General features: G+C 55.0%; 1 protein-coding gene across 5 annotated transcripts; it reads left to right on the forward strand.

Moving 5' to 3' along the window:
* Positions 1–530: 530 nt before the first annotated feature.
* ASIC1 (acid sensing ion channel subunit 1) lies at positions 531–24,764 on the forward strand. 5 transcript variants are annotated; one of them, XM_069489399.1, is made up of 13 exons: positions 531–849; positions 1,727–2,104; positions 2,725–2,920; positions 18,590–18,670; positions 18,829–18,979; positions 19,615–19,742; positions 20,037–20,193; positions 20,538–20,594; positions 21,048–21,201; positions 21,641–21,732; positions 22,246–22,325; positions 22,408–22,512; positions 22,672–24,764. In XM_069489399.1, the coding sequence occupies exons 2-13, from the start codon at positions 1,743–1,745 to the stop codon at positions 22,774–22,776; spliced, it is 1,668 nt and encodes a 555-aa protein (XP_069345500.1). In that variant the 5' UTR covers positions 531–849; positions 1,727–1,742; the 3' UTR covers positions 22,777–24,764. The 5 variants fall into 5 exon arrangements, with proteins under 5 accessions (XP_069345500.1, XP_069345501.1, XP_069345499.1 ...); XM_069489400.1 differs by lacking the exon at positions 18,590–18,670 and having other exon boundaries at positions 22,672–23,002; XM_069489398.1 differs by lacking the exon at positions 531–849 and having other exon boundaries at positions 1,743–2,104; positions 18,590–18,681; positions 18,807–18,979; positions 22,672–23,002.
* Positions 24,765–25,600: the final 836 nt, after the last annotated feature.

Genomic DNA, 25,600 nt, shown 5'->3' on the forward strand with positions numbered 1-25,600 from the left:
GGGATGTGTGGGCGTCTGTGGGGCGTGTGTGTGGCTGTAAGTGGTGTGGTGTGACTCTGGGCTGCATGTATGCCTATGTCTCCATATGGGCCAAGTGCTTGAATCAGTCAAGTGTGACTCGGAGCTTGTGTGTGTGTGTGTGTGTGTGTGTGTACACGAGTGTGTGTGCCACCAGAGGAAGCAGCAGCAAGAGGCAGGAGCATCGATCCGAAGGAGACAGCGCGGGGAGGGGGACGCTAGGGGCAGACACCCTCCCTCCTGCGCGCACACACTCGCGCGCACACACATCCCACACACACAGTCACACACACAAGCCATAGGGCCTCACAGGCAGAGAGACGGCTGGCTCCAGGACCGGGACCGGGACCGAAGGGAAGCAGCGCCGCCAAGAGCGGCACCGAGGAGGGGGCGAGCCAGTGGGGGGAGCCCTCGGTCCCGCTCCCCGGTCCGGGGGCCCCGCGCGCACACCCGCCCAGAGACACCCTCGCAGACACTCGTAGGCGCGCACGCGCACCCTCTCCCCTCCCCCTCCCCCTCCCCTCCCGCCGCCTCCCGGCCGGACGATGGATCCCTGCAGATCCCGGGGCTGAGAGCACCGCGCACCACGCCGAGGCCGGGCGGACCGTGCCGAGGCGGGCGAGCGAGCGAGCTAGCGCGCGCGGGCGGGCGACCAGATCCGAGCCGAGCCGGCCGGGCGGGCCGCTCCCTGCAGGGCTCTGCGCGGCGTGCCGCGGCTGCAGCCGGCTCCGGCTTCGGGCCATGAGCCCCTCCGCGGCTCGGCGCTGAACCCGCCACCGGTCCCGCGCCCCAGGACCCGCCGCCGGCTGCCGGCTTTCCGAAGCCCCTCAGGTAGGTTTCCGATCCCCCCGCCTTTGGCCGCGGGGCTCCCCAGCGCCCGGCAGCCAGGACTCTCCTCCCCTCTGGCTTTCCCCAGCTGCTGCTGGGGCGGCTCGGTGGCTGGGGAGGGGGGCGGGGGCGAGCAGGGGATCTGACTGCAACCAGAAGCTGGACTGGAGGGGTGGGGGGTGCGTCCGGGGCGGGGACAGCTCGCTGTCATAAGGAACCGCGCCCCCCCATACATCCACCTCGGGCAGCCCGCCACCCCTTACCCCCCACTCCTAACACACACACACACACACACACACACACTGCCTGCGCCTGTATAAGAACTGGAGACACCCGAGGGTGAGGACTAAGGCTGGGCCCCTGCCCAGATGTACCTACCTCCGTGGGGGTTTTCTGGCCCAGGTTTGACTCATGGGGCGAGAGCCCAGCCCTGGGGATACCCTTGAGCAGGAGAGGAGATCCTGACCCAGGGTTCAGCACGTCTAGGGGACTTTTCATCTCCAGGATGGGGTGGACATTCCTGTCCCAGAGTGACCCCACATCTGGAGGGAACTCTCATGCCTGCCTGTGGGAGCATCAGGACTTCCCTTTCACCCTCAGATGACTATACCTGGGGTCTCCCCGGCCTGGGAAGCTTCCCTGGAAGAGCATTCTCTTGGCCTGAGCTCACCCTCCCAGCTTCTGTATTTGGAGAAACCCTGTCCTGGGATATGTCCTCTGGTCAGCCACCTCTGGGTTTGCACACCAGGGAAGTCTTCTGCCCCAGGAGTGGTGACCTCTGGAGATAGGAATTCCGGATGGACACATTTGGCGGGGGGCCCCCCATGTGTCCTCTCATTCCGGGGCAATGACAAACTGTCCTCCCCCCCACCACCCCCAGGATTCCCTCGACAAGGATGGAACTGAAGGCCGAGGAGGAGGAAGTGGGTGGCGTCCAGCCGGTGAGCATCCAGGCCTTCGCCAGCAGCTCCACGCTGCACGGCCTGGCCCACATCTTCTCCTACGAGCGGCTGTCTCTGAAGCGGGCACTGTGGGCCCTGTGCTTCCTGGGCTCGCTGGCTGTGCTGCTGTGTGTGTGCACAGAGCGTGTGCAGTACTACTTCCGCTACCACCACGTCACCAAGCTCGACGAGGTGGCTGCCTCCCAGCTCACCTTCCCTGCCGTCACGCTGTGCAACCTCAACGAGTTCCGATTTAGCCAAGTCTCCAAGAATGACCTGTATCATGCCGGGGAGCTGCTGGCCCTGCTCAACAACAGGTGGGCGGCTCCCACCCACCCCTCAGCCCCACTTCCGGAGTTGCACGAGTTCCAATCAGGGTGTTTGCTTCCCTAACCCACCATAGAGCCCAGCCAATCCTGCCCTCCAACCACCCCCAAACCTGCCACTCACAGCAGATGAGTTGGGGTACTGCGAAGCACCCAATTAAGGGCATCCAATCTCTGATCCCAACATAGCTCTACCCCTACCCAACCTGAGCTGTGAGACATTGCCACCCTTTCTGGAGTGAGCTCTGCCCTCCGTCTGGCCACTACATCTTGACCTTCTCCTCACTTGGGGGATGGGGACAGATCATCTTTAAACAGTAGAGACTACAGTATAAAAGCCATTGCTCCTGCGTTGTCTTTCTGCCCACCCCACCCTTATCCATGCTTCCTCCCACCTGTGTGCTGAGGTGCCCAGCTCCTGGGCAGCCACTACAGATCCTTCTGTTGTCTCAGACCCTGTGTAGCAGGTCCTCTGGACATGCCCAGCTCTCCTTCCTTGCCTATGCCTGGTCCTGATCCCCAAGGCTAGATGCTGCTTCCTTCCTCCTCACATTGGATGTGAGACACTGGTGGTCATGCTGATTCATGTGCTGTTCACCCCTGGGCTCCAGGTATGAGATACCAGACACACAGATGGCAGACGAGAAACAGCTGGAGATATTGCAGGACAAGGCCAACTTCCGCAGCTTCAAGCCCAAGCCCTTCAACATGCGTGAGTTCTATGACAGAGCAGGGCACGACATTCGAGACATGCTGCTCTCCTGCCACTTTCGGGGAGAAGTCTGCAGCGCAGAAGACTTCAAGGTGGTGAGTGAGTCCCCTGGTGTGGGATGTGAGTCAGCCTGACCCCCAGACGAATAGGTAACAAGGAACAGGACAGGCCTCTCACGGCGCTTGCTACTCCGGAAGAGGAAGTTGTGTGTCCTAGGGTTTGCTTCTGGTAGGAAAGGACTTTGTTCAGCACAGGGGCACATTTGCACTGTGTGAGGGCCTGAGCCATCCATGATGGCAGGAAAGAGAATGTACAGTGCACACACACACACACACACACACACACGGCCTGGCATAGCCCCAAACCCACTAATCTTACCTTCTGGGCCACAGGTGTCAGAGCTGGGGGTGGTGGGTAAGCTACAGCCTTGTTACTTGACATGAGTATAGGGACCATCACTGGGGGGGCTTGAAAGAAATGCAGGACTTTGCCACCCCACTTCCCAGACCTACTAAATTAGAATCTACGTTCTAATAAGATCCGCAGGTACACATTAAAGCTCGAGAAACACCATGAGGCATGGAAAGGGAAGCTTCCTCTTCAGTAGCCAGACAGGCTGTTCTGTCCATGCCAGCCCCACCCTGCACACATGGACACGCATGCACACTGTCTACTTAGGTTCCCCCCTTGCCAGCAAGAGCCACAGAGCCAGGGTCTGAGGAAGGAGAGATGATCACAACATATAATCATGGCTGAATGGGAGGCTCCCTTTGCTTCTCAAAATGGAGATGCCTCACAAACACCCCACAACCCACCGGTGTGGCTGCCTCAGGCCGGCACCTCAGGCAGGGTGTAGGGGAACTGACGTTGGCATCTGATGTGCTAGGTGATCCTGGGCAAGTCACACAGATTCCTGAGGGATAAGACCTGGACAGAGGCTGGAAAGAGACCAAAAGACCTGGAGCTATGTATGAATAATATCAAAAGAGAGGACAATGTTTATAACTCTTCAAAATGCTTTCTGGGCTTTCCTCAATCCCTTTGATAAATAGTCATATTGTCTCTATTTTACACATGCACAAACTGAGACACAAAGGAGTAGAATGATTTGCCCAAACTCACATAGCTGGTTGGTGACAGATTTGGGATTTGAACTCATGTCTTGTTAAACCTCAGTGCAAAGCCTTTCTTCATTAATAGAGCTGACCCTGAGCTATCACGTCCACTTCCAGTTCTGGCCATCACTCCTTCAAAACCCAGTCTCCTCTGGGACGCTTTGCTCTCCATGCCTACTTTCAATGCTCCACTCTCAGATCCTCTTTTCTTCCTTCCCTTTTTCTCCCGGACCTGCTTGCTTCCTCCTAGTATTACGGGAGCACGAACTGCCTTTGTCTGTGTAGGAAGGTTGGAGTCACGGTCATGCTTAGTGTTTCCTGCTGAGGTTACACAGACTTCCCAATTTCTCTATGCCCTGCTCTGCATACCTGTCTCATGGACCTTTGTCAATCCTGCTGAGCAGAGGTCACATGGCCACACTCCCTGCTGAGCAGAGCTGACAGGGAGCTTAGCCTGGATTCCAGAACCAGTTCCTTCCCTCCTTTCCTTCTTTACAACAGGAGAGTCCTGGTTTCCCCAGAGCTTGAGACCAGAGAGTTCCCAAGCTCACGAACTGTGTTTCCAGGAGCAGTAGAACTGTAGGTAAAGGTGGGAGCGAAAGCCAGAGCCCTCCGCCTCTCCAACACACCCAACGCATAACCAGAAGGAAGAACAGAGAAAACCTATTAGCTTGGATGGTTTGTTGTGTTAGATGAGGGAGAGAAGTGCTTGGCTCAACTTGGGAAGATGCTAAGTTATAAAGCTGGGGTACATTCAGGCCATAGAAAGTGTTCAGTTGAGGCTACATTTGTCCATCACGTACAGAAAGATTCCAAGTGGTGATGCTGAGACATGTTTGGCTCATACTAATGGAGGTACTGAAGTGCAATTGGTCCATGCTGTCTGGGGACATTCTAAGTAGTCAGGTGGAGATATGGTTGGTTCACAAAGTTCTGAGCAGTCTGAGTTCTTCTTTTTGCTAGGGGGAGAGCCATATCGGCCAGCACCCTGCAGGCCCAACTGTGGCACTTCTTGATTCTGGATTGTCAGGGAAGGCCAGATTTCTGCTGTTTCTCAGCCTGTGTCAAAGACTGACCCTGAATCTGGCTGGACCCAAACCTCTTGGCCCCTCCTTCTGCCCTCTCTAGTTGACCTCACTGCCAACCCCTTTCCATGTCAAGAACTTCACCACTTCTGCCCATGGGGATGTTCCTTCATGGATGGGAGTCTGGCTGTGTCTGTGTCTGACACCTCCCTGGTGGAGGAGGGCTGGACAGGCATCCACCCCAGCTCCCCAGTCCTCAGGGCTCACACGCTCCTTGCCTCTGCTCCACCTCTCTCTTCTTTCCTTGGTCTCGAGATTAACATCCTTGCCATTCTCTGCTAGGCCCAGAGGTGTGTTGGGAGCATGCATCAGCCCCTGGGCAGATGCCGCACTGAAAGAAAACATCTGTCTATAGGGTCAGGGCTTGAGGGGACCATCTTGACATCTTTTGCAGCCTCAAGAGTAGAGGTTTTTAGCCGAGGAAAGGAAGTGGCCAAGGGAGAGGCTGGGCCTTTGGTTGCTCTTTTGGCAACTCAGGAAGGAGCTACAGAGGCCTGCCCAGAAGGATTGCTGGGGGACTACTCCCCTTTCTGCCCTTGCTGTCCAGGCCCTTGCTCAAAGCGTCTGCAAAAGATAGTATGTGGGGCCAAATGTGGACTTTTCTGTGGATTTCTAAGGGCAACCCTCATCCAAACAATAAGAGCCCTGTCCTTCGAGGGGGGTTATGGGAGGGTGTAGGAAGGAGGCTACTCTGGTCCCTCAAAGACCCTGGATCCTCTGATGAGGACCCACAGTAACAGGCACTCCCCCAGATACACTTCTTTTTTTTTTTTTTTTTGAGACAGAGTCTCACTCTATTGCCCGGGCTAGAGTGAGTGCCGTGGCATCCTCCTAGCTCACAGCAACCTCAAACTCCTAGGCTTAAGCAATCCTATTGCCTCAGCCTCCCGAGTAGCTGGGACTACAGGCATGCGCCACCATGGCTGGCTAATTTTTTCTATATATATTTTTAGTTGTCCAGCTAATTTCTTTCTATTTTTAGTAGAGACAGGGTCTCCCTCTTGCTCAGACTGGTCTCGAACTCCTGAGCTCAAAGGATCCGCCTTCCTCGGCCTCCCAGAGTGCTAGGATTACAGGTGTGAGCCACTGCACCCAGCCCCAGATACACTTCTGAATCCTGCTCAACTGCAGGGGATGGATGGGTGGTCACAGAGTGTCTGGCCGGGGTCCATCCTCCGCGTGTGGCTGAGTCAGCTCAGGAGGGTGGGGGAGAATATGGGGAACCTGAGCTGAATCTGGGAGACTAGTTTGGAAACCCTTTGGGACGGAAGAGGCAGAAGTGCAATGGGAGGAGTAGCCTCACAGCAATCAGGTTGGGTGGGCCTCAGTGACTCCCTCCTGAGCTACCAAAAGAGGAACCAAAGGCCCAACCACAAGGCCCCCTCTTCTGAGGCCACCTCCTTGCCTTCCCGGTCGGGTGCCTGGTTGCCAAGGCAACAGGGGCTGAGGCTCCTCTCTCCCACCCCACCTTGAGGCCAGCCAGGCCAAGGCAGGGCAGGGGTTCCATGGAGGGGGGGCGGGGGTGCAGCTGTCTGCTGGTGTCTGGGCGGGGGCCGAGAGTGAGCACAGTCGCAGCTGGTGCCAGCCTCCAGCTGCACCTTGTCTGTCCCTGGCAGTGGGAGCAGCTGATGTGGCTGGAATGCTGAGCAGCAGCAAGGGGGGTGGGCAGCAGATGGCTGCCCAGTCTGCCCTGTGCCACCCCTACTCCCGCTGAGACCCAGACCCTTTGCCTAGGGGAGAGAAAAGCAGGAATTCACTTCTGGACCCTAGGAGAGGAGAAAGAGGAGGGCAGACAATGGAAGTCCTGGGGTGGGTTTGTGGAGCAAATAATCATCTCTCTCAGGAGGGTGGGGTTGGGGGACAGGAATCCCAGGGGACCCACAGGAGTCTCCCCCAGCATCCTGGAGACAAGAACCCCCAGAGGAGAGGTAGAGTGAAGGGAGTGGGCACAGAAATCCCTCCAAGGTTCTGGGGGGTGGGGGCAAGAATCTCCTGGAGCACCCAGGGAAGTGAGGGGCTAACATGACAGGTGGGTGTGGGTGGGTGATCCTGGGACCCAGAGGCGGGACAGAGAGGTCATCTTAAGGCAAGCAGGCCAGGGATGACAGGGCCCAGGGAGGGCCAGGACTAGCATGGGAGTCCCTTGGGAAGGCCTGACCTTACAACCTGGGTCCGTTCCCTCCAGCTAGGAAGGGAGGGCCCTTGAGGGGAAAGGCTGTCCAACTGCTGTGCAGAGAGGAAGCAGGGTCATGGGTAGCCCCACCCAGGGGCCTCGTGGTCTTCAGGGGTAGGGGTGAGAGGGGGTACATGAACAGATTGTAGAGGCATAGAAGAGGCTGAAGTGGAGAGGTTCACTTTGGAGAAGGGGCCCTCCAACCCCAGGGTGCACGGACACCCCTCCTGCCCTATCCTTCCCCTCTCTCTTTCCCTCCCTAGGAAGTACCTGAACTGAACATAGAGGGGTGGAGAGAGGAGGCTGGAGCAGGAACACAGGGGATGGACCCTGAGTTGGGGTCTCAGATTGCTCCTTTGCCCTCCCTCTCATGCACAGATATACATAAACATCCTTTGGATAACTTAGTTTCCTCTCTCCCCTCCTCCCCTTCTCCCCCAGCCCCAGCCATTTCTGATTCCACCCCTCTCCCCGGACTGCTATCAGCTAAGAGGCTACTCAAAGCTAATTGATCTCCTGGCTGTTGGCTAAAGTAATAGGGAATTGATGTAAGTGACTAAGTGCCTCTGGGGGCAGAGCCTGGAAGTGGAGGGCTGAGGAGGAGGAGGCCTCCAAGCCTTGGGCCTTGGTGGAGAACCCCTAAGTTGGGCCAGTGTACCCTACCCCCACCCCATGTGTCCAGGAGGCAGAGGGGAGGCCTGCAGAGAGGTCGGTGCATTCTGCTGTGGGCGGGGGTTGCCTCTGAGTGTGCTTTCACTTTGTGGAAAGCAATTTCAATTCTGGGGATGGCGAGGGAGATTGGATATTAGGAATGAGGAGCTGGGATGGGGAGTGTTGAGCTCCACTTGACTCATTCCTGTAACAGTGCCACCTCTCAGTGCCAAGTCCTGTGCTGGGGAAGGTCAGTACAGCACGGGGGTCTCGGGGCTGAGGGCAGGGGTGGCACTAAAGGAAGCTGGAGGCTTCAGAATAAGGAGGAACACGCTAGGGATGAGAGGACCTCAGCATCCAGGTGGAGTCCTCCCAATCTCCCCAGCCCAGCTCAGCTTCTCAGAAAATGCCAGTTTTATAGAATGTGTTAGTGTCTCCCCTGCCCCATATTCCACAGCTGATTAACCAGCTAGTTCTCTCCAGCAGGGGCCATTCTCCTCCTACCTGGCTCCAAAAGCCTTTATCCTGTGGCTGAGAACTTTCCAACCAGGACACTGGGGTGGGCATTCTGGGAGGCAAAACTGGGAAGGAGACAGAAAGAACGAGACGTGGTGCCTAGCTGGGGTAGAGGATGGGGCCGGCCATTAGGGCTCCTGGGTTCTATTTTGGGCAGAGTTCCACCTGGCTCCATTTCTCATCTAAGCCCAATTTCCTGTGAGGAGAGGGCTCTATAAGGAGTTGTAACATTATTCATTGTCAAAGGGAAGCCCCTCCTTCAGCCTCCAGAAAAGCCCCTCCCCTGGGACTCTCTGGCCAAGCCCACGCGGGCCCACGTGTAATGGATGTGCATCGCCGACTCACCTGGATACACGTGTCAGACATCTTCCTCGTGGAATATTTTAAAATGAGCATAAAACTGCTGTGTATTCACCTTAAGGGGAACTTTTCTTAAGAAACTGTAAGGACAGAGACTCTGCTACTCCAGACTCTCTAAGGCCACTTACGAGGGAGAGGGAGAGCAAGCTGTGATCTTTCTGAGATCCTGAGTTCTTGGAAAGAAAATCCTTTCCCACCTCTCATCTGCACGCCCTCAATGTGGCTGACAGTCCTAGGGGCCTGGGGATTTGGGCTGTGTAGCTTAGTGTCATGTGTCTCTAACTGGTGTGTCACATCAGTGTGCCAGGCTGGGAACATCCCTAGGGGAGACACTGCTGTAGTGGCCTTGACCATGGATAGCAGCCATCTCACACAGCCTTCCTTACAACCCGCTCACTGCATGTGCGCCCCAGGTGTGCAAGCACACATGTGCACCTCCGTGTGCATGTCTGGTGGAGAATGTGGATGTAGACTAGAGTGTGAAGTGGAAGTATGTGGAGGTGTGTGGGGGCACACGCAGCTCAGTGTGTGTGGCTGTGGGAGAAAGCTTTTGTGCAGGCAAACCTCTGGTTGCATTCAGAGCGCATACCAGCAAAATTAATCATCTCTTTCAGTCGTGCTTTGCAATTTACAAATTCCCTTTACTTTAGCTCATATGATGCTCGTAATTCTGGGAGGTAGGAAAATGCTAACATCTTCATTGGAAAGATGAGGAAACTGAGGCTCAGAAGCGTTGTGTGACCTGCCTGAGGTCATACAACTGGGAAATGACAGAGTGGGACCCTGACTTCACATCCTCTAAGTCCAGGTTCTTTGTGAGTGGCTGGAGGAGCAGGAGTGTGTGTGGAGGAGGGTCCTCAGTTGAGAAGCAGTGTAGTGGGGCAGGAAGAGGAAGAACAGGTGCAAAGTTGAGGGGGCCAAGTCTTTTGACACCTCTGCCTTTTCACTGCACCATCTAGTCAAGTCCCAGCCTTGGATGAACCCACAACTGGTTTTGTCCAGGTTGGCACCAGAGGAGCCAGGCTGTACTGAAGGAAGTCACACACCAGGGCAGCTTGATGTCATATTGTGTTCATGCTGTCAACATCCTTAAAGGGGCCTGCAGTGCTTCCTGGCAATCCCACTGTGTTTTCCTGGTCAACTTGCTCCCCCCAGTTGACTACTGCAAACTTCTCTACTCTTCTCAAACCACCACCCTTCCTAGCTCCTCTCTCACTCTCAGCAGATGACCTTGCCTCCCACTTCACTGAGAAAACAGAAGCCTCAGACAAGATCTTCTCCTTCATCTTGGTATCAACCCCTGGAAGGGAGCATCCATCTTATCTAGGCTAAAATCACCTGCTCTTTTCATCTGATCCCAGTATGCCTTTTTAGGAACTTTGTCCTACTAATTCTGCCTTTCCCTGCTCTACACTTAGTCTCTCCTTCTCAAGTGAGACTGCCCCATTGACAATGAAACATGCTTAAGATGCTCCAATCTTAAAATACACAGCTATAACGACAGCTAACATATGTTGAGCACTTACCACATATCAGGCTTTGGGCTAAGATAAAAATGAAAACACATACATCTCTCAACTTCACAGCGCCCTCCAGCTCCTATAGTATCTCTCTGCTTCCCTTCACAAAGTTCTTAGAAGTGATGTGTATATTTCACTGTCTCCATTTGCTTATTGCTAACTCACTTTCTGATCCACTCGGGCGCCTTCTTTCCCCAACCCCACCACTCCTCCTAATTGGTTCTAGCTAAGGCCGCTAGGGACCTTCATGTTGCCAAGTCCAGCAAACAATTTTTATCCTTGATCTCTCAATAGCATTCAAAATAGTTGACCGCCACCTCTTTTTTGAGCTATTCTCTTGGTTTCCCTTCTATGTTGAGCTGCTCCCTTGTCTCTTTGCCAGTTCATTCTTGTCTACTTGGCCGTTAAGTGTTGTCACTACTCAAGGCTCAGTCCCAAGTTTTACTCTTCTTTTAAACCATAAGAGTACAATTTAATGGTACAGCTTAAAGAATTTTTACATTGGTATATTTTTATGCTGATATGTCTTACAACATAATGTTTTGCATATTATATTGATATGTCTTTACATTGATATAGAACATTTCCAACACCCCAGAAAGTTTCTTCAGGTCCTTTCCTAGTTAATACTAGCCTTAAGAGTTAGCCACTGTTCTATAAGTATAGATAAGTTTCACCCATTCTTGAACTTTCTAGAGTATATGTATCCTCCATACAGTATATACTCTTTTGTCTGTCTTTTCTGCTTATGATTATGTCTGTGAGATTAGCCATGTTGTTGTGTGTGGCAGTAGTTGGTTCTTTTTTTAATGCTGTATAGTATCTCATTGTATGAATAGACCACAATTTATTTATCCCTTATACTGTTGCTAGACTTTTGGGTTGTGACTAGTTTTTGGCTATTATAGATAAAGCTACTACGAACATTCTTGTTCATGTGTTTTGGTTGACATATGCACTCAGTTCTCTTGGGTATATAACTAGGGGCAGTGGTTAAGTCATAGGGTAGGATTCTGTTTAGCTTTAGTGTATGCTGCCAAATCAGGCCTTTTTTTTTTTCTTTCTATCTTTTTTTTAACTTTGTATTCTATTTTTGGGCAGTCTCATCTTCACTCATGACTTCAAATGCCATCTACACACTGACGACTGCCAAATTTATGTCTCAGCCCAGCTCTCTTCTCTTAGCATCAGCCCCAGTGGCCAATTTCCCACTTAACATCTCTACTTGGATGTCCCCAAGGGTCCTCATAACCAGCATGTACAAAACCAAACTCATCATTCGACCTCCCCGACTAGTGCTTTACCTGTGTGCCTGATCTAGGGAGCCACCCCACTGCTCACCCAGTTATGCAAACCAGAAGTCACCCGTGACCTCCCATCTCCCTCACCTGCCTTGGCAGGATCTGCCAATTTTGCCCCCCAGGTATCTCCACTCTACCCACTGTTCCAAGCCACCCCCCACTGCGTATCTCACCTGGACCGCTGCAATGGCTCCCTAACAGGCCGTCCAGCAGCCCCTCTGGTTCCTCCACTCTGCAGCAGAGCAGTATTTCCAAAACCCAGCTCTGATCACTTGAAATCCTTCCATTGTCTTTGGACCAGAATCCTCAAGGCCCTGAGTATTCTGGGTCTTGCCCGCCCTTACCCACCTCTCCAGCCACATCTGCCACCTCTTAGCTTTCTCGCCTCAGGGCCTTTGCACACATTCTGTTCTCTGTCTGGAATACCCCCCCCCCTCCACCCCCCCCCCACCTTTACCTAATTACTACTCTTCATTCTTTAGATTGCAATTCAAACATAACTTCCTCAGAGAAAGCCTCCTGATTCCCCGGTCTGGGTCAGGTCCCCCTGTCATTTATCCCTGCAGAGTCATATTATTTTTTTCATAGCACTCATAGTAGTTTCCAATTAAATATTTATTTTTTTCATTTTTTAAATTGATGTCCATCTCCCTTGTTAAACAGTAAGCTCCATTAGGGCAGGTCCATTATCTGTTCTCCACCGTGGCAGTGAGGAAATGACAGAATGAAGCAGCAAGGGATTTGGAGGGAGATGACCTAATTCTAGCCTCAGCCCACTACTTGCTTTCCGGGAGACTTGAATAGGCTGGGGTGGCTCAGTTTTCTCACTTGTCAAATGGGGGTGAAGTTACTCATACCTGCTTATTCCATTGGGCTGTGTAAGGATCCCATGAGATATGAATTGAAAACCATGACACACTGTGAGGGGTGGTTTGGAATTCAGAAAGAGACATAGAAAAAGTCAGAAACCATTCAGTCCCCACACACTGCTGAACAGAAGAGAAGTTCTGGGCGGGGACAGAGGGCTCAGAATTGAGCCTGGCTCTGTGTGTGTGACTGCTTAGACACCTCTCCTGGGGCCTTCTGTGTATGCCTGGGGGTCTGTGTATGCCCCCTGACACTTTCCTCAACTCCTCATTACTGTGAAAATTTTGGATTTGTCCACTTGAATGAGATGGAGGTTGGAGAGAAGGCTAGAGCAGCAAGGATACAGGGGATGGAAAAGGGAGGAAGTGCAATTGTGTGTGTGTGTGTGTGTGTGTGTGTGTGTGTAGTGATGTGCAGTGTTGGTGTGGAGGAAGAGGTATCCGGCTGTCCAAACTTGCTGTCCTTAGAAGCTGCTCTGTGTGTGCACACCCTTCTCTCTGGCCGGGGGAGGGCGGGCCAAGCCTTAGTGTCTTTTCTTCTGGAAATCCAATCGGCTGCCCCTTCCAGCATGTCTGAAGGAGGGGGACAATGCCCTCTAGTGGGCATGGGACACATGGGCAGCTACAGCTTCCCCAGCCCAAGCCTCAGCCAAGGCTGGCCCCCCCCACAACCCACGTGTGGACCACTCCTGGGGAGATGCAAAGGAGGAGGCCCCTGCCCTCTGAGAGCTTGAGGTCTGCTAGGCAGGAGGAAAATATACACAGGGCAGGAAACATGAATTCAACACCTAAAGACATCAGCTGAAGGTGGGGGTCTCTTTCCTCATCTCTGCAGTGACTTGTCTCTGGTTGTCCTGGCTGTTCCTGGTCTTTCTCGCTTCCTGTTTCTCTGCATGGTCTCTGGGCCCTGCTCTTTTACTGTCACTGTCCCTGCCCTCGAGGAGCTACTGGTCACTACTTATAGTGACCTTGAGCTGAACTAGACCCTTCAGTCTGTTCCCTGGGTGGGTACTAACTGGGCCCTGTGGAGTCAGGGAAGGCTTCTCAGAGGAGGTAGCATGTGAGTAGGGCCTTGAAAAATGAGTAGGAGTTCTCCAGATGGAGTCTGGAGAGGGAAGACGGGAAACTGTGGACAAGCCCCCTGTGTCTGGGGAGGGCCATGGTGGCTGGATGCTGGCCTGGGGTGCAGGGGCAGTGGTAGGACATGAGGCTGGAGAGGAAACTGCTCTGCTTGGGGAGGGTGAATTTTACCAGGATGCGCTGGGGAGTGAGAGAAGGTCTTTAAGCAGGAGGATGGTCAGATTCACAAAGCAAGCACTGAAGGTGGGGGAAACTGCAGGCAGCGGTGGGGCAGCAGGGAGACCCTGTTGTGCAGGCAAAAGAGGATGAGGCCAGTCTCAGGGCATAAGGGTGGGGACGGGCCGGAGCTCAAGGCTCCTCTCTTCCTGGGGCCTCTGTGTTCTCAGCAGCAAAGCTGAGGCCAAAGTCTCCATAGCAGTCAGTTCTTCTAGAACCTGGCACCCCAACTCCCAACCCAGCACACTCCAGGGGCTCCACATGCAAATGGAGAAAGGAAGCCACGTGGGCACAGCAAGGGAGTGGAGAGAAGGAGGAAGGGGAATGCGGCTTGGGGCTATGGGATGGCTAAGGAGTGGGGAGACTTGTCTAGCCCCACCGCTCCTCCTCTGGCCCTGCAGAGGAAGGGTTAACCTGCCAAACCTCCCTCCCTCTCTTCCTCTCCTCCACTCAGGTCACCTTCTTGGCCCTAGAGACTTGGCTGGTGGCTCAAGTTCCTCAACCAGTGGGCCTGAGTAATCAGAGCACACAGAGGGGCCAGGGGCCTGGGGGCAGGGAGTGGTAAATTGGGGGTAGGGGAGCCCCAGAGCCTGAGGGGTCCGGGGGTCTGAAAGACTGGGGCCTTTAGGGAGAACCCCAGGTTGGTTCGCAATGTCTCCACCTGACCCAGGATCACCCTGTCTCTGCACTGATCTCAATTTCTTCCACCCACCAGAGGAGATTCTTCAAACTCCTATTCCGAACCTTGGGGTGCGGGCAAGCTGAAAGGGCAGTGGCGATCTGCCAGGAAGCTTTCCAACTCCAAGAGACAGGGTCCCTCCCCCCAGCGCCGGGAACTGGCCAGAAATGAGTCTGTGGTCAGTGAGAGATCTCTGCTAATGGAACCTGGGCTGCCACACAAGCCACAGAAGGGAGTGGGGGAAGCGAAAGGGACCTAAGTTCAGCTCAGCATGGGGGTGGGCAGAGCTGACCTGAAGTAGAGCTGGGGGCCAGGGACTGGCTGGAGGGAACCTGGGGATCAAGGGGAATTGGGGGTTTGGGGAGTAACGGAAAGTTAATTGGGGTCAGGGAGGGATTGGAAGGGAACTGGGGATCAAAGGAAGAATTAGAGGGGATCAGGGTCTAGGTAGGTTGGGAGAATTGGGGTCAGTGAAATAATTGGGGGAATTGTGGGTCAAGAGAAATGAGAGAGGAATTAGAGGTCTGAGAGCATGCAGGGGTTGGGAGCTCAGATATCCCAGAGGAATAACTCAGCCAGGTGAGAATGAGGGAGAAGACCCAGGATTGGGATGGGGGTGCTGAGGTGCTGAGGAACAAACTGAAGGATGAGGGAGAGCATGGGGGGGGGGTGTCCTGGGCAGCTGGACTGTTGCTGGCTGAGGTCTTCATGGCACTGGGAGGAAAAGACTGAGCTGGGTCCCCCCTCACCTGGGAAGGTGGGTACCAGGAGTCCCAGCCCTTTTCCGGGGTTTCCAGTCTGTCTTAAACCCCCTCTGTGCTGCTGGAGCGGCTGACAGGAAAGGGGCTGTGGCCCCCTCCCCTCCGTCTGCCTCCCTTTGCCACTGCCATCAATTATTCATCAGCCAGACGCCCGCCCTCCCTGGCAGGGCGGGCTGGTCCTCCTCTCCACGCCCCGCCCATCTCAGCCACTCTGCCACAGAGGCCGGGTTAGGAAGGACGGCCAGCCCCAGCCAGCCCCAGCGGCAGCGGACACCCCGCAGGCGGGTTGGGTGGCCGGCCCTGCCCGACCCTGTCCTTCCCCTCCGGCACCTTCCCCTTTTCTCCTACCAACCCCTTGGTACCAGAGGCCCCTGGAGAAGATGCCCATCCAGATCTTCTGCTCTGTGTCATTCTCCTCTGGAGAGGAGGCTCCAGGGCCCTTGGGAGATGCATGGGGTCCCCGCCACCACCAGCAGCAGCGGGACCACTCAGAGTCAGAAGAGGAGGAAGAGGAGAAGGAAAAGGATGCAGCGAGGAAGGAGGCCAATGAGGGGGATTTGCCCGTGGACTTGGTGGCCTTTGCCAATAGCTGCACTCTCCACGGCGCCAGCCACGTCTTTGTGGAGGGGGGTCCAGGACCAAAGCAGGCCCTGTGGGCAGTGGCCTTTGTCCTTGCACTGGGTGCCTTCCTGTGCCAGGTAGGGGACCGCATTGCTTATTACCTCAGCTACCCACACGTGACTCTGCTACATGAAGTGACCACCACAGAGCTGGCCTTCCCGGCAGTCACCCTGTGCAACACCAATGCCGTGCGGCTGTCCCAGCTCAGCTACCCTGACTTACTTTATCTGGCCCCCATGCTGGGGCTGGATGAAAGTGATGACCCTGGGGTGCCCCTGGCTCCACCAGGACCTGAGGCCTTCTCTGGAGAGCCCTTTAACCTGCACCGCTTCTACAATCGCTCCTGCCACCGGCTGGAGGACATGCTGCTCTATTGCTCCTACCAAGGAGGGCCCTGTGGCCCCCACAACTTCTCAGTGGTGAGTGCGGGCCCACACCTGGTACAGCACCCAGAGAGTGTCTGCCACGGCTCTCCCTGACCATCACCTCCTGGGGCTGGGGCTAGTGACCGTGCTGCCCCCACCTCGCCCGGCCCGCCTGGGCCAGTGCTCACCCAGGAGCCCAGGGTCTAGAGCCGGCTGATAGTCCCAGGTCCACACCGGTACTGCGCTTCCTGTTAGAATCTTGAACTGTGTCTGTACTAATTGGTAATTAGCTGCTGTCCTGAGGCCCTTGGTGTCTCCATCCTCGCTTGCCCCTCCCCAGACGTCCTCACGGTCCAGCAGGGCCCCTGACCTTGCTCCACCTGTGAGGTCAACTTTTGACCTGTTGGCAAATGCCTATGGCTGGCCAGTTGCTCACTATTTTGACTGTCAGCCCTGGACTGAAGCTGGGTGGGTGCTACCTGGTCTCTGGAGGTGCAGGAGAAGTGGGTGGAAGGCAGATGATGGCGAGGTGGGGACAGACCCCACTTCCACCCCACCATGCCCCTTGTCAGCAGCTCCCACAGCAGGGACTTCAGAGCACCCTCACTTGGTCTTCTTGTTTCTCTCCTATGGGTGGGTGCCCCACCCCCCACAAGCTGTGTATGGGTGTGTGTGTGTGTGTGTCTGAGGGTGAATAACAGGTCTCCTCTAAGTCATTCCTCCTCCCCCCTAGCTCAGACTAAGTGGCCTGTGACCCTTATCCCAGGGAAGCCCCCACTGGGAGAGTTGTCCTCCCACTTGGCCCACCCACCCAGGGTTTTAGGGCCTTCTCCGCTGAGGGACCACCTGGCACCCTCTCCTCTCCTCAGTTTACCTTCCAGCTCTGGCCTGAACACTCTCCCGCCCACCAGGGTCCAGATGCTAGGCCTTCCCTCCCCACACACCATCCCTCAGTCCCCCACCTCTTCCCTAGTGTCAGAGCAGCTACATGTCATCATATCAGTGCATCATGGGATGACTGCAGACATACAGAGAGACCTGGGGGTTTGGGCCACTGGGGGTGGCCACTTTGGGCTTCCTGAGGGAAGGCCAGCAGATATGAGAACACGGGACAAGGAAGGGATCAACCTGGCTTCCTCTGGGCCTGAGGGTAGATCAGACACTTCCCACCCAGAGCCACCAGGTGGCAGCAGCAACCCGCTGCTCGGCTGCCAGGTCCTCTAAGCCAGAGCAAGGCCGGGGCGCCTCCTCCGGAGCTGCGGTGTCCAGCCTGCAACCCATGGCTGAGTGGCCGCAAGACCTAGCGGTGGGGCTGCGGGGTTAGGAGCCTTCAGAGTTCTCTCTTGGCCTAATCTCTGGACCTCACCCACAAAACGGGGGAGGCCAGCATGTTTTCTTTTCTAGAGGGGCGTGAAGAAGGCTGTTCTAGGAAGTGGGGAGAGAGTAAAGACTATTTCCTAGTAGCCCTCACTGCCCCCACTGCTCCAGTCTAGCCTGAAACTCTTTTGTCTCTTCCCTTCTCTGAGCTGTGTCTGTACTCACCTTATGACTCACTCTGTGAACTTTGTCACCATCCAGCAGTAGTAAAAGCACATTTACCCCATTTGTGGGAACCTGAGGCCATTCATGGAGGCTATAGGAAAAGGGCCATGAAGAATTGGTTTATGCTGCTCTCTGCAGCTGTGTAATCAGAGCTGTGATGAGGGCTGTGCTGGGGCATGGAGTGGGGGGACTGGGGAGACTGCCCCAGGCCCGAGTAACCTTCTGAGGCCCTCCTAGTTCTGCAAAAGCATCGTCAAACATGCCATGCCTTGGGTGCTCAGTCCCTGGTGCTGTGAGGAGAGGTGCTGGTGCCTGGGTGAGCATGGTCCTTGGGGTGGCAACTGGATCTACTTTCCACTTCTAGTGATAGTGGGAGAGACATAAGGGGCTACTGGCTGAAGGAAATGAAAAAGCTTAGCTTGGGTCTTGGGGAGAGCAGGATTTCAGACACCTGGGGTGAAATCTAGGAGAAGAGAAGATATGTCTCAGAAGGCCTCAGGAGCTTGGGCCTGCAGGAGGGTCCCAAGGAGGGACCAGAGGTGTGGCAGGGACAGGATCCTGGTGATGAAGGTGCATATGTCAGGTCCTGGCAGGGAAGATTATCACCTCTTGGTTCCATTGAAAAGACTTTAACAAAGGGAACGCTGACAGCTGTGGGCAGTGTTAAGGAAACCACTGAGGGGGGCTAAGGCAGCTAGCAAGTGTAGGAAATTGTTATCACGTCTAGGCTGAAGGAGCACAAAAGGAAACAGTGCTCTGGAGGGAGCTCTCCTGGCAGGATTTGCAGTCACGGAGGGCCTACAACACTGCCAGGATTACAGAGGGGAGGGGTGGAGAAGGATCAGTACCCAGTCTTTCCTCCTGCCTTCTGAGCCCTCACTGATGCTCCCATTGGCCAAACAAACCCAACCAGAAGCCCATCCGGGTGACAAAGGAGCTCAGGCGATGCATCCCACCGGGATCAGCTTTCCAGGGCACAGCGGGACAAAGAAGGGCAGAGAACAGGTGGGAGAGAGGAACAGATGGAGAATGGGCTACACAGGAGGAATCGTTCCCAAAGGGTTTTGGATTCCAGCAGCTGGGTGATGTGGGGACAGCCTTTGGTGAGGAAGGACTGGCAGGACTCTCAGGCTCTCCACTCTGCCTCGCCAGGTCTTCACACGGTACGGAAAGTGCTACACGTTCAACTCGGGCCGAGATGGGCGGCCTCGGCTGAAGACCATGAAGGGTGGGACGGGCAATGGGCTGGAAATCATGCTGGACATTCAGCAGGACGAGTACCTGCCGGTGTGGGGAGAGACTGGTATGTCACCCCCCAGGGGCCCCTCCCCACTGCTCTTGGCCCCAGCCTCTGCCAGGGGACTCCTGGACTCCACTGTGGGACCTGGCAGGGCTCGGGCTCCCCCCTCTCTCCCCTAGAGTCTTGCCACCGCCATCTCCATCTCCAACTCTACCTGACTTCCACACTCACATATCTCTGGCTCCCCCTTCCTGGCTCAGTTACTCTCCAAGGTAACCAGTCATCCTTTCCATCAGCGGCTGCCACTCACTCTATAAATAACTCCCTCTCTTCTCAGGCTGCCTGCCTGTCTGGTCTCGGGGGGCCTTGGGGCAGAGAGAGAGATGGGGGAGAAGGGAGAAAGGGAGGGGGAGAAATGGAGAGCGTCTGAGACAGTGACACTGTGGGAGAATGTGAAACACCAAGATGCAAAGCAGAAGCCAGGTAAGGACAGAAGTGTGTAGGACGCAGGGGTCATCAGAATGGCATGGAGCTGGGAAACCCAGAAAGAGGCCGGGGGTGGGCTAGGATCCACAGACTCGCCCACCCCAGTCCCAGTGTATGCTGTGCTTATTCCCAGGAGAGGTCGAATGCCCCCAGCTCTGAAGGGGATTGGGGAGTCAGAAGCCCTCCCAACCCACACCCCCTCATTCCCATAGACGAGACATCCTTCGAAGCGGGCATCAAAGTGCAGATCCATAGTCAGGATGAACCTCCTTTCATCGACCAGCTGGGCTTTGGCGTGGCCCCAGGCTTCCAGACCTTTGTGGCCTGCCAGGAGCAGCGGGTGAGAGGACTATGGGAGGCTGGTCCTGGGCGGGGGGAGTGTTGAGGGATCAAGATGGAGTGGTGGGTGACAAGAATAGGAAGGACAGGTGAACTAGGGCCTAGGTGTTCATCTGGCTTGTCAGAAGCATGAATTATCTAATGAATGAGAGTGTTCTGTAAACTCTGAGACCTTCGGAGGCTGCAGAGGGAGAAGGAGCAGAACTCCGGAGTTCTGCATCTTGTCAGAGAAGTCCATCAAGGTAACGTGGGGAGAAGTTCCCACACTCCCCCAGCTCCCCGGCTCTCCCAGCAGCTCATCTACCTGCCCCCGCCCTGGGGCACCTGCAAAGCTGTTACCACGGACTCGGATTTGGATTTCTTCGACTCCTATAGCATCACCGCCTGCCGCATCGACTGTGAGACGCGCTACCTGGTGGAGAACTGCAACTGCCGCATGGTACACATGCCAGGTCAGGCCCCAAGGCTCCAAGCACAATCCTGGGGTCCCCTGACCTGCATTGCCCCTCACCAGCTTCCCATCCATATCAACCTCCTCACCCCAGTTCCAGCCTGCCCCATCCCATACCCATCTGGCTCTCATCTCTCTAACCTCAGCTCTTGCCTGTTCCAAAAAGGATAGGTGGGAAGGGCCTAGTAGGGATGGACTGTTGGGGGGGGGGGTCATTTCCAGGGCAGACTGGGGGCTGGCTAGGCCTACGCTCCCACTCTCTCCCAGCTTCCACCTCCTAGGCCTTCCGCCATCTCAAGACCCCTTTAATCTCCATCCTGCACCACTGTCTTTTCTCCTCTCTAGGGGATGCCCCATACTGCACTCCAGAGCAGTACAAGGAGTGTGCAGATCCTGCTCTGGGTGAGATGCCCTGTCCTGGGGAAGTCTGGGGGAGGGAAAAGGTGCTGCCAGCCACATGCACATGGGTTTCAGACCAAGCTCCCAGAAGCTTCAGACAACTTCTGGACTAGTCTGCACCCTCACCTGTATCTGACTTTAAGGCTGAGAATAGCATCTTTAGAGGCCCCTATGGAAAATGAATGGGGTCACCTGGGAAGGGCCTTCACCCTCTTTCATCAGCCCCTCAGCTGGTTGACGCTGGAGAGCTCTGAGAGAATGAGACATAGGATTAAGAAACATCCCTGGGGAGGCTTGGTGAGGATTAGCATAGGGTGGGCACAGGGCTTAGGTGAAGAGCAGGTCAGGAAAAGAGGGCCCAGGGTTCCTCTGGGCAGGGCCAGGATGTGTGTGTGTTGGGAAGGTGCTGGCAGAAGGCCACCACTCAACTGGCACCTCTTACCTGGCTGGGCACAGACTTCTTGGTGGAGAAGGACCAGGAGTACTGCGTGTGCGAAATGCCCTGCAACCTGACCCGCTATGGCAAGGAGTTGTCCATGGTCAAGATCCCCAGCAAAGCCTCAGCCAAGTACCTGGCCAAGAAGTTCAACAAGTCTGAGCAGTACATAGGGTAAGCGCTCTGACTGTGCAGCGCAAGGCCCTCAGGCTGAGATTGTGAAAGGTATGAGTGGGGTGTGACGGCGGCCAGCAGGCAGGAGGATGTTGAGATGATGCGGGGAAGATCCAAGAGGGAACCAGAGAATCTAGGGTGGGTATGGAGGGAAGATCAGAGTAAGAATAAGCAGGGGAAGCATCCCTTTCCCGTCCCTCCTCTTCATCCTCTTGCCATAACTGGGATCACCTCATACTGGCCAGTCTGCAGAGCATTTTTCATACATGCCATCTCATTTAATCCTCACAACAACCCTAAAAGGCAGGGAACTCCATCAGCATCTCATTTATGGATATGGAAACTGAGATTCAGAGAGGCTGACTTGCCAAGGTCACTGGGCTAATAACAGGCAGAGATGTGACTTGAACCTAGGTCTCCTTCCCCAACCCCTGTGCAGGGAGAACATCCTGGTGCTGGACATTTTCTTTGAAGTCCTCAACTATGAGACCATTGAACAGAAGAAGGCTTATGAGATTGCAGGGCTCCTGGGTGAGCTGCCAATGGCACCTGTCCCCTTCCCATGCCATGGGCATGGTGTGGCTCCCTGTCACCCAAAACAGGGTGTCACCTCTGTCCCATGAGGGCCTCCCATCCCCAGGGCCTTCCCGAAACCCTATTGTCTTGGAATGCGGTGAGAAAAGGGGGCTGAGCCTTTTCTTAGGGCAAAGTGGAAAAGACAGGCTTGGGCGGGGGGGCGGGGGCGGTGGAGGTGGAGACTATTTCACATGCTCCTAAAATTGGCCCAGAGACTAAGAGCGTTAGAGTATTTTGTAAACAATTGTTTTTCCTGAAAAACACCTGTTCATTTTAGAAAAGTAGAAAAATGCAGACAATTATAGAGAAGAAAATAAAAATGACACCAGAGTCTGCCTCTGCGATCCTTTTGCACGAAGGATGCCAATCCCTTTGCGAATGCGATTTGCCTGCCCCAGTCCCAGTAAGCCCTGACGCCCTCACGGTGTCCTGACCTCACTGACCTTCCTGCGCCCCTCACCCCCGCAGGTGACATTGGGGGCCAGATGGGGCTGTTCATCGGGGCCAGCATCCTCACAGTGCTGGAGCTCTTCGACTACGCCTACGAGGTAAGCGGGGGCGGGGCGCCGAGGGGCGTGGCCACGCAGGGGCGGTGATCCAGCCCGCCCACGCGCCCCGCCCCTGTGCTAGGTCATCAAGCACAAACTGTGCCGACGCGGGAAGTGCCAGAAGGAGGCCAAAAGGAGCAGCGCGGACAAGGGCGTGGCCCTCAGCCTGGACGACGTCAAAAGACACGTGAGGGAGCGAGCGAGGGGCGCTCTCCGGCCTGCCCCTTCCCCCACCGCCCCAGGATCCCCCCACCCCCATGCCGCCTTCTCTCCTTTGCCTCCCCACCGCCCCAGCGCTACCTGTGGCCCTTCCGATAACTAGTTCGTGTCCGTGCCCTTCCCCTAGAACCCGTGCGAGAGCCTCCGGGGCCATCCTGCCGGGATGACGTACGCTGCCAACATCCTACCTCACCATCCGGCCCGAGGCACGTTTGAGGACTTTACCTGCTGAGCCCTGCAGGCCACTAAACCAAAGGCCTAGATGGGGAGGGCTAGGAGAGTGAGGGGGTCCCCAGCTGCCCCCCTACATCTGCCCTGGGGACTCGCCCCCCACTCCCGGGCAATCCTTTCCTCTTGTCTGTGGTGAGGAAGGAGTCTTGAAACATGGAGTCCTCTCCTTGCCTCAATCCCATTCTTTTTATGTTTAACAAAACTAAACTAATCTAAATCTAAAAAAGAAACTAAAAAGGGGGAATGGGGCAAGGGACCTCAGGCTGCCCCTCTTTCCTCCATGCTGCCTCCCCAAGCTCCCAGCCTGAATTCTGTGTCTGTCATCTGAGTGTCCACCTACATTCTGCTGCCACCAGTCACCAAAGCCCCCTCCCAGTGAGGGGTGGAAGGGATCCCTGAGGTCTGGAATTTGGCCCCAAACCAGAGAATGTACCTTAAGGGGGAGGGCTAGTGGGAGGGCTTCCCCAGCCTTAAGAGACCCTCTCAGCCCAGTGACTGCCCCCAAACTGAAGTTGCCAGGCAGGAATAAAACCCTAGTCCCACTCCCTTATACCACATGGAATCTCTAGGGAGTGGGAGTGGGGGATCCATTGAAGAAGTAGAGATGGGGACAAGAAGTGGCCCTGGTGCTGTAGGTCATGTCCTAATATCACAAGTTCACCCCCAACCCAAAGCTGCTGGAGAGAAATCCCAAGAGGCAGCCCTCCTCTACCATCCCATAAAAGACCTGGCTGGTTAGCTTCCAGTTCAGGGAGAGGGGCACTGGTGCCTGACCTCACTGGTCTCTCTCCCAGAGGCCCTTGCAGAGGCCACATCCATAAATTTTCTTATGGAACTCTCCCAAGTCCTTTTCCCCAACTTCATTTGCTTCTCTCAACAACCTCATCTGCATTTTCTATTTCTATATGATACAGACTCTATATTGCTATATCTCTGTATATACTTTCCCCTAACCCTGTCTGTCTCTACCCCATCCCCTCTTGTCTCTGAGAACCATCGTCCCACCCTGAGTTTCCCCGTCTGTGTTTCTGCCCCCTCCCTGGTCTCTGAATGCCTTCGCCTGTATAAAGAGTTGGACTCTCTCCCCTGGTGTCTGTACTGTGTACACACATCCCTCTGAGAAGCACAAGGAGACGACACGCGCATTGTAACCTTCGCACTGTCTCGGTGGCGACAAAGGAAGCTGTGAATCACAAGCTCTGCCTCTTTCTGGCCTCATCCTCTCCCCACAGCCCACCCGGGCACCCTCTTTGCTCCCTGCAGCCTTAACATTCCCTTCCCCTGCTCCACCCATCCCAATGCCCTTTGCCTGGCTTTCTGTGGCCTCCCCAGGGAAGGGGTTGCTACAAAGATAGCCCCTACCTAGGGGATGGAGATCTGTTCTGGACAATAAGCCAGGAGTGTCAGAAACAGAGAGGAGCTGGAGATTGGTGACTCCTGAAGCTGGGGCAGCAGGTTGCTGGCAGGCAGAAGCTGAGGTCCTCAGTCAGTGGCCTTTCCTTCCTTTTGGGTGCCCAGCTCCCCTTCCTCACCTGATACCCAAGCCCACCACTTATATTTTCTGGTGAGGTGGGGTTTGGTAGTGGGAGGAAAGATACAGGCCTAGAGGAGGAGTTGGAAAGCTCTGCTATTCTGTTCCTCCCTACCTTTATGAGAGACTAGTGAAGTGGAGGGCCTGCCCTGCCCCCTCCACCAGGGACTCCTCCCAGGCCAGAGCCCCAACCCTTTCCCAGGCCTTCTCTGCCCAAATGTGTTTTGGTCTCCAATCCCAGAAAAGGACCTGTGGGCAGGTCACCTGTGCATTGGTCTGGAGCTGGAGAGTAAGGTTATAGGATCTTTGGAAACTCTTGGTTTCTAGGAGTTCCTTAGAGGTCATACCTCCCCAGAAGGAAGCAGGAACAAGGCCAAGAAGCGTGCACTGGATAGGGGAACAGCAGGCAGGGCTCTGGGTGACGCATGACTCTGGTCTAATAAACTGGGTTTCAACCATCTCCTCTTCAGCGTTGTTCTTCTCTTGTTTGAAAAGTATTTAGGTATTCCCACTGAGGGTCTAAAGCTGAGCTAGTCTTGGGACCAAACAATCAGGGGAGGAGTAAGGAGAAGGTTTGAGTAGGGAAACCCTGGTCTTCCTGGGATGGGACAAATTGACCATCATACCAAAAATGGTTTAAACCACTAGGCAGAGAAAGAGGGAGGAGGGGTCAAAGGCAACAAAGACCTCAAACATAAGTCCCAACACAAAAGATTCTTTGGAGAGTGGGCTGGACCAAATTTAAGATAAACTGGAACTTAAAATCTGGAAGCAGTTTGGGTTAAAGGTCCCGCATGCGGTAGTTATTGAAACATTTTATCTGTGGAATGAATCCCGGGCTATGAGCCAGATCTGGATTCTTGGTTTTGACTTTACTGCTAACTTGCTTGTTGACCTTTTGGCAAGTCATTTCCTTGAGTTCAGCTTTCCCATTTGTGAAATGGAATAAACAGTACGTTCCCTCCTTTAGCCCCCGTGGTTATAGCAGTAAGAGAATGAAACGAAAAGCAGTCAAAGCGCTTTGGAAAGTTAAATGCACTGCACGAAGATGAAGGCGTTACTCCAACGCCCTCTTCATCGGAGAGCTGGAGTCAGGGATGGGACCCGGGCTGGGGCTGTCGTCCCCCTTTCCAGGTCCTTGTCTTCCTCCCGTCGGCCTGGGGGCGCCCGCTCACGGGGCCTCTCTATCCCACAGATCCTCTCTATGGTTTTCCCTCCCGGACCGTGAAGACGGGAGGGAGTGGCCAGCACGCCTTTTCCGCTAGTCGCCCCCCTCTAGCCCACAGTCTCGATG

The sequence above is a fragment of the Eulemur rufifrons genome, chromosome 16, assembly GCF_041146395.1.
Source record: "Eulemur rufifrons isolate Redbay chromosome 16, OSU_ERuf_1, whole genome shotgun sequence".
Classification (NCBI taxonomy): Eukaryota; Metazoa; Chordata; class Mammalia; order Primates; family Lemuridae; genus Eulemur; species Eulemur rufifrons.